We start from the raw sequence: 9070 nt of genomic DNA, 5'->3' as shown, positions 1-9070 counted from the left end.
ACTATTGATCGTAGGTTTCTCACCAACAATCAGTTTCTTCAGGAAAGGTATATCGTTTAACTCCTCTTTTGTTTTTATATTCATGACAATTATTATGGTGTAACTGGATCTCAAAGGGATAAATTAATCGTGTGCATGTTTCATTAAATATATGAACTTTTAATCTTGTAAAAGTTTTATGAAATAATAATTGATTATTATTTTAACTATCCACTACGTTAATCTGATTTAAAAGTACACACGATTTTCCATCATTGTAACCACCAGAGAACTTGAGTGAGTCTAATTCCAAGAATGGTCCTTCTGGTTTTAGCAAATAAACTGGTTTTTTTTTTTTTTTTTTTTTTTTTTTACCGGTTTTTAGTTTTAAAAAATCAGTCTAGCTTCAGTTTCGGTTTTTCCAAATCAGTTTTTGTCGGTTTTAGAGCTACGTACCACAACCTAGCGAACGCGCAGAAGCGGAGACAGAGTTGTCCCTGATGGGCGTATTGGTGTTAGGGACCAATAAATAAGGAGAAAAAGATGGTTGTCATCATTATTTTATATACAAATTCACAATCTGATTGTATAAAATATATACAACGACTTAACAAAGCTTAGCAATTTACGCTCATTGTCATCATAAGAATAACAAAAATACATGATTGCAGGTTTGTACTAGTAAACAAGTAATGTAAAGGCAGTAGGTAATAAGTCATGAAAACTAATATATATATCCAAAAATTATAAATGTTTTTTCAAAAACGCTAAAATCAGAAAATATTTTTATGAACAAAAAGTATATAAAGCCGGAGTCACAAACTCGTAAACAGGGATAATATTTTTTCAAACATCGTGGTCTCTTTGCTCGTCGAACAATTTTCTTTGTCTAACAACGCAAGGGTCTCCACATAGCTATTAATCTCATATTTATCGCACGAATTTGAAGAAGTAACTCGTACGCGGAATACCCCTGATAAAGGATTATAAGCTTTAGGAACCTCGAACTCACCATTTTCGATGTTATAAACTGGAGTTTCTCTTTTAACATCGGAAAAATTAACATCGAAAGGTTTAGACCAAGATGCAACATTATTATTGTCTAATTTCCTTAACCACATTGACCTATCTTCACCATCGTCCGAAATCACTATCAAATAACCGATCCAGATTGATTGGTGGATAGTTCCCTGAGTGGTACATGGCAAAGGAATCCTACCAAAAACACGACTACTTAAATCAAACGTGAGTATATAAGAATCGTTTGTGTTAGGCGAATCCTCCACGATCGTGTTAGGCTAATCGTGCTTCACCACCCAATGCATTACTCCATCAACAAAACAGGGTAGTGACTGGACCTTAATGGGTGGATCAGCTTTAGGGAGATCAATCTTACTCCAAGCGTTTGTGTTCGTAGAGTAAAGAAATAGAGTCTGCAAGGTGGTTTTAAAAGATAAACCGACAATGCTGTAATCATCTGCGATTGGGTCGTAGCCAAACCCAAATACCACTGTATACGGTAGACAAAATTCATAAGGAACGTTTGGAACATTTAGTATGCGCCTTATTGAAGGGTTCCACAAAGTAATTGTAGGGATGTATGCTTTTTTATAGAGACAGAAGATTCCATAACATGAATCAAAGACATTGCAAGCATCTGGGAAATTGAGTGAATCTAATTCCAAGAATGGTCCTTCTGGTTTTAATCCGTGTAAAAGTTTATAAACATCATTTTCTAAATGAAGTTGATGTGCCACATTGGCAGTTCGCCTAGCTCGTGCTGCTGAATGAATAGATTGCTTACGGATGAAGTTGGAGCTATCGATACGAGAACGCCATGATTTGGAAACGCATCTAAATTGGAGGATGAATTTGGGTGGTAGCCTTGCAATGATTTCATCAAGCGTGTCTTCACATAGGTCAACTTCAACCATTTTATTCTGCAATTATTAGATAGTAAAACACTGTTATTCTATGCATATGAACAAACGAAAACGAACAAGATTCATGTTTAGAGTACCGCGGAAGACGAGTATTTTACTCATATGCACACTGTACACGGCTTAATCAAGTTATCATGTGACTGTTTACATTTTACATTTACAGGACCGCCCCATGCTAGTGAGGTTTAAGTCTGATACCTCTTATGGTTATATCAGGCTTAAATAGAACTTGACATTTTTACTTGAGTGGCGAAAAGGAAAGCATGACATATGAGTGTAGTTTTTGAAGAGAGTAACTTATAATCCTTATGCTCTTACACATCTTAAATTTAATTTTATACTAATACTAATAATCCAGATATTTTTCTTTTGGCAAAAACATGAATAAAATAAAGAGAAGGCACTTCATCTAAAAGATGAGGCCTTCAAGAAAAACTACAAACATCAACCACACACACCATCGGCCCAGATACAAACTACAAATAATAACTAGGCCGAGTGACAAAGGGTTGAACTCTCAAATATAAAACTGATGGATATAACAACATATTAGACTCGCCCACAAGAACACACCTTGAGGTTGATGATGCGAACAATGATAGACCAACAAGTGAATTCTTCGATGAAAAGTCAATCGAATACCAATAATCTAGATGTTTCGCTTGATATAGGATTACCGACAACTTTATGCATGTTTTTTCATGTCGATATTCTCGATCGATGTCTAAACAAGTAGTCGTGTGTTTTAGAGTGCTGGAGTAACTAACTAAGTATAGAAAGCAAAGAACATGCACATAATAAATTATCAAAATCGGAAACTATATAAAACATGAATAATACAAACCTTAAATCTTTGAATTCATGAAGATGCATAAGCCACCATAATTGAGCGAAGCTTGGAAAAATAGAAAAAAAAAAGACGGACGATTTCAATTTATATGCCTTATGTAAACCCTGCTGATTATAAGTCCAGCCCAATATTTTCTTTCATTCTCATGTAGGACTTTAAGGCCCAATATGTTACTGGACCATTAAATTTTTTTTTTTTTATATATATTTTTTTTTTTTTTTTGGCAAAAAAACAAAAACTTTCATAACATTATGAGACTTCAACAAAAATTGAAAGTCCCAAAACAACGTACAACCAAAGTGAACCGAGCTAAAAAACTAACAAAAAACCTAACCGAGCTCGCACCTAACCAAGGGATCAAAGGTATAAAACGGAAAACAAAAAAACACTAACTAAAGACACGTTACAAATGAAGAGAATGACCAATCAAGCTTACGAAGAAAGATTAACCACCATCTTCACCTTTACACCGCACCTACCTAAATGAAAAGTTAAGCGTCTTTGATGAATTTCGAGAACTTCTCCTTTTCGGCCCCTTGTACCCTGCGTCTTCTTCTTGCTTTCTTCTCTGTAGTCGGTTTCATAGAAGCATCATCAGAATGAATGAGCGTGGCTTCCACCATATCAGACTCGGCCACCATATTATCCATCATAGCAACAAAACCGGACAATTGATCACCCGTCTCCACATCACCAATACCCTTATCCACACCTGAAGTCATAAATTTCGAGGTGTCACTAGGCATACCAAATTTGGAAGCAACCGTTTTGAAATCAATCGACACCATCTTGATACCATCAACCACTGGGATCGATTAGGAAGGAACCGACCCATTTAAATCCATCGACGAAGAGGACCCCTTTATCATTATGGGAGGAGTACCCACATCACAATCAACCTCAAGAACATTATCTGAGTCCATAACCGGAGTACAAATAGGCATGGTACCAATCAACAAATTCTTAAATGAAGTCTTCGTAGCCGATGAACAAGTAGGTGATGGATCAAAGACAACAGGGATCGATTCAACAATAGTAGAACTATTAACAGTGGGTTTACACCCATTAAAACAAAAGTCCCCACAAAGGCAAACACAGAACACGGGAACAAAGAAATTTTGTTAACTGATTCACAAGCATGAGTATCGTCAGCTGGTATCGGAATAGTGTGCATAAGAGGAGGTGTAGCATCCACAACAGAATTTGGAATGCTATTCGTAGCAATAGATTTAGAAGGCGAAACAATTTGTTCAGAATTATAAAAGTCCTAAGGAGGATCGGTTGGCAAAGCATCATCACTATCAGGAACAACCGGATCAACCACCATATGTTTTCTCACATTCTCGGTGACTTGCTTCAAATTGATTGGATAGGAATCACCCCCATTAAAGACAAAACCCTGATTAACGCCGACCACTCTACTTTCCGATTGAACCCCATTAACGGCACGATGAGACCACGGAATAACATCGCCTTCACACACGGCTCAATTAGAGTTAGCCAAGTCCAACAATGAAAATTCTTCGTTGAGGACACGATTGTAATCACTAGGAGCCACTTCGTTAACACGAATGAAAAAAAGTTTCCGGCCCCAAATTATTACTTCGTTACTGGACCATTAATATAAGGACTGTTGGGAAGTTATCCCACATCGGCCATGTGACAAAACAAATGAATGCATATAAGTCTAAGGGAAGTCCCTCTATCACCAATTGGTTTTAGAAACAGATGGACTCTTGGGCTTATATGTTGGACATGTTGTTGGGCTATACGATTTATTAATTCTGTCATGGTATCGAAGCTCATGTAAACGGTTTTACAAAGCGAGTCCGAGTCGGGCTGTTGGAAGCTTCGACGAGCCCACACACCCACTATAGAGGATCTAGACTATACTAGACTCACTACACCAACACTTTGACGTTGGTTAGCCTTTAATTTTATAAATCCTTAGTGCACAATGTACTTAGGCGACAGTGTCGACCATATATCTTTAGGCGGTATAACCGACCATGTATTACTTAGGCGGCAGAGCCGACCATATAATAAGAACAACAAAAGTGCACTAAGAACTTAAACACAAACTAAGGCTTGATCGGGAAACTTAACAAAAACACTTATATTAAATTACAATTACAATATTACTTACAAGCTTTATCTTCTCTACTTTCGCTAACTCACACTCTTCTTCTCTTCTTCACAACTCACTTCTTATTTCACTCTCACAACTTCACACAACACAAATGAAATCTCCTCCCATATTTATACTACTCCATGGAACATTCTAGAACCTAGATATTTCCATGGATATATAAATATCTAGATATTTCTACAACCTACAAATATCTAGATTTTTCTTTTACATTTCAATTTCTAGATTTTTCTCTCATATTCTAATATCTAGATATTTTCTTATACATATTAATATCTAGATATTTTACCCATATACATTTACTAATTCCATATTATTCTAAATTTGCATTGTATTTTAACACTCCCCCTCAATGCAAATTTTCTTCCAACGATGTCTTGCAGACCATTCCAAGTGCTTCTCTGAATTTTGTAAACTTCGGTTTACTTAGGCTCTTGGTGAATATATCTGCTACCTGTTCATCTGTCTTTGTTGGCACCATCTTGATCTCCCCTTCAAGGACCTTCTCGCGAACATAGTGATAGTGTACTTCTATATGTTTTGTTCTTGCATGAAAGACTGGATTCTCTGCTAGACGTATAGTTGATAGGTTATCGCAGAAAAGCTCTACTTGATAGTCTGTTGATTGATGAAGATCTTCCATTAGTTGTTTCAACCATGTAATTTCTTGTGTTGCTGACGATGCCGATCGATATTCTGCTTCAGTGCTTGACAAGGATACTGTTGGTTGTCTCTTGCTGCACCATGATATTACTCCTGATCTAAGACTAAACATGTATCCAGTTGTTGACCGTCGTGTATCATAGTCTCCAGCGTAATCGGCGTCACAATATCCAGTTACTTGACATTCTTTTGTTTTCTTGTACAAAATGCCAAAGTTAATAGTGCCTTTAACATACCTTAAGATGCGTCGTACAACATCAAGGTGAGGCTTCTTCGGATTGCTCATGTATCGACTAACCACTCCAACTGCATAAGATATGTCTGGCCGGCTTAATGTGAGATAAATAAGACTTCCGACCATCTTTCGATACATGGTAACATCTTGAAGACTTTTTCCTTCATCTGCTCGTAGTTTTGTATTCGGATCCATCGGAGTTGAGATAGGTTTGCAATTAAGCATTCCGTACTTTTGTAAAAGATCTCGCGCATATTTCTGTTGTCCCAGAAATAATCCTTCTCTTTTCTGCTCTATTTCGAGTCCAAGAAAATGTTTGAGTTCTCCAAGCTCCTTCATATGAAATCTGATAGACAGATTCTCTCTTGTTCTTTGGATCTCCTCATAGTGATCTCCCGTGATGATTAAGTCATCCACATATACTAGCACTATGGCTAGTTTTCCTTGATCTTGTTTCACAAATAAACTAGAATCTGAAGGAGCAACTGTGAAACCACTTTGTACTAAGAACTCGCCAATCTTCCCGTACCAAGCTCTTGGAGCCTGCTTCAAGCAGTATAGTGCTTTCTTTAATTTGCAGACATGCTCAGGATGGATCTTGTTCTCAAAGCCTCTTGGTTGCTCCATATAAATTTCTTTGTCAAGTTCTCCATGTAAGAAAGCGTTCTTGACATCCATCTGCCACAGCTTCCAGATTTGCTAGCAGCTAAAGCTAGTAGAGCTCGAATTGTTGTGATCTTCGCCACTGGACTAAACGTTTCTTCATAATCCAGCCCATATTGTTGAGAAAAACCTCTAGCAACAAGTCGAGCTTTATACCTTTCAATGGAGCCATCTGATCGAGTCTTCACCTTGTAAACCCATTTACAAGATATTGGTTTTACATCTTTTGGCATTGGAACTAAACTTCATGTCTGGTTTTCTTTTAGTGCATTAATTCCTTCTTCCATTGCTTTCTGCCACTCTCGACTTTGTGCTGCTTCTTCATAAGTAGAAGGCTCAATAGGTATTGATTCATCCACATGAGCAGCATTGGCATACCTTGGATTAGGTTTCCTCGACCTTGTTGATCTCCGTAATTCTTGCACATGCTCCTCGGCATCCATTTGGCTTGGACGAACCTCTTCGGATGTAGATTGATGTACCCCAGTTTTCCATGGACTCGTTTCCTTAGAGTACGATCCATCTCCTTCTTTAATTGGATCCGATATGTGCTCTTTATGTTCTTTTTTTTCTTCTGGACCTTCTTCTAATCCATGAGATTCTGGAAGCTCTATCTTTTGAGGTGACCACCATGAAGACGCTTCATCAAATACCACATTTCTTGAAGTATGACACTTTCCAGTATTTGGATCACAACATCTCCATCCTTTTCTTGATTCATCATAACCGACAAAAATGCACCGAATTGCCTTCTTATCAAATTTGCTTCGTAGATGATCTGGAACGAAGACGTAGCATACACATCCAAAAACCTTGAAATGGTTGACGGTCGGCTTGATCTTCCATAATCTTTCATATGGTGAAATATGCCCCAACTTTGTTTGTGGAAGCCTGTTAATCACGTACGATGCCGTCCTCATACATTCGGCCCAAAATCTGCCTGGTACATTCTTACCATGAAGCATACTTCGACAAGTTTCGGCAAGGTGACGATTCTTGCGTTCCGCCACTCCATTCTGCTGTGGAGTATTGGGACAAGTTAATTGTCTTCTAATCTTGTGCTTCTCAAGATAGATATTGAACTCAGTCGATAAATATTCTCCTCCATTATCTGTGCGTAAGCACCGGATCTTAGTATTGAGCTCACTTTCTACCTTGTTCTTGAACTCTTTAAACTTCTGAAAAGTCTCCGACTTTTCCTTCATGAAGTAAACCCACACATACCTTGAGAAGTCATCAATGAATGTCACCATATACTTCATTCCTCCAAGTGATGTTTGTTTCACTGGGCCAAATACGTCTGAGTGTATGAGCTCTAGTGGTGTCTTGGACTGATGTTGTGACTCCTTGAATGGCAATTGGTGAGCTTTTCCAAATTGACATCCAGCACATATTGTATTTGTTCGGATATCAATTTGAGGAAGTCCATTTACTATGTGTTTCACCATCATCTCCTTTAACTTGTTGTAGCCCACATGCCCAAGACGTTCATGCCAAAGATCAGCCGTCTCATTCTTTCGAGTCTTATCGACATATGCCGTTTCAGCAGATAGTACATAGACCGACTCTATTCTTCTTCCTTGCATAATTGGATTGCCAACCACCTTCACTCTCTTGAATACGGACACATCTTCTGGTCCAAAGAGCACATAGTTTCCTTCTGCTGTCAATTGTGGTACTGACAGTAAATTCTTCTTTAGGCCAGGGACAAGATACACCTTCTCGAGTTGGAGCTTTTGAGAGTCGCCTTCATTTGGAATTATTGTCTTTCCAATGTGAGAAATAGACAACCTTGAATTATTGGCTGTCAACACGACTCTCTTTCCTTTGTAATCCTCCATTTCTTGCAGCTTTGTCCCATCGTTGGTCATATGATTTGAGCACCCAGAATCGATGATCCAATCATCTTTGTAGTTTATTTTTGACTTTAAAGTTGTTGTAAGAGCTTGATCATCTATGTCAGCTTCAACAGAAAGTCCAGCTTCTGCATCCCATGTTTTCTCATTAATGGTTGCTTCGAATGTGACCTCTTTCTTCTCATCTCTTGCGGCGGCCACATTTCCTTCAAAAGTTCGCCTTCTGGGGAATCTACAATCTCGAACAAAATGACCCTTCTTGCCACAATTGAAGCATTCACCATTCTTTCTCTTATCATTTTCCCCGTATTGTTGGCGATCTCTTCTTCCTTGTTGAGCTCCCCCTGAAGCGTTGCCTTTTGATTTTGGGTGACCCTTCCACCCATATATCTTACTTTCTTTCATCGCCTCTTGTCTTCGAGATGTTGCTTTCTTTTTATTGGTGAAGAGTGCATCTTCTCCGTCTTTTATGGTTACTTCATTCATCTGCTTGGCTAATGCCTCTTGATTAGCCAATAAATTCTCCAGCTCTATTAATGATGGTTGAGTAGGCCATCCCCTCACAGCGGCTATAAATCCATTATACTCGGACCTTAAGCCGTGGATGATAATTCTCTTCATCCTTGCATCACTCACTTTCTCTTCAGGAGCAAGTTGAGATATCTCACGGCAAATTGATTTCACCTTGGTGAAATACTGAGAAATAGACAGACTTCCTTGTGAGATACCCGC

The 9070-nt window shown here is 38.2% G+C and overlaps 1 protein-coding gene across 1 annotated transcript; it reads right to left on the bottom strand.

Annotated features, from left to right (window-relative positions):
* Positions 1–794: 794 nt before the first annotated feature.
* LOC139871415 (F-box/kelch-repeat protein At2g43445-like) lies at positions 795–1913 on the bottom strand. Its single transcript, XM_071859130.1, has 2 exons — positions 1333–1913; positions 795–1194 (listed from the first exon to the last, which is right to left on the bottom strand). The coding sequence occupies exons 1-2, from the start codon at positions 1911–1913 to the stop codon at positions 795–797; spliced, it is 981 nt and encodes a 326-aa protein (XP_071715231.1).
* Positions 1914–9070: the final 7157 nt, after the last annotated feature.

Source organism: Rutidosis leptorrhynchoides, chromosome 10 (genome assembly GCF_046630445.1).
Source record: "Rutidosis leptorrhynchoides isolate AG116_Rl617_1_P2 chromosome 10, CSIRO_AGI_Rlap_v1, whole genome shotgun sequence".
Taxonomy (NCBI): domain Eukaryota; kingdom Viridiplantae; phylum Streptophyta; class Magnoliopsida; order Asterales; family Asteraceae; genus Rutidosis; species Rutidosis leptorrhynchoides.
The sequence above is the reverse complement of the archived record's forward strand: the minus strand, read 5'-3'. Positions and strand labels throughout refer to the sequence as shown.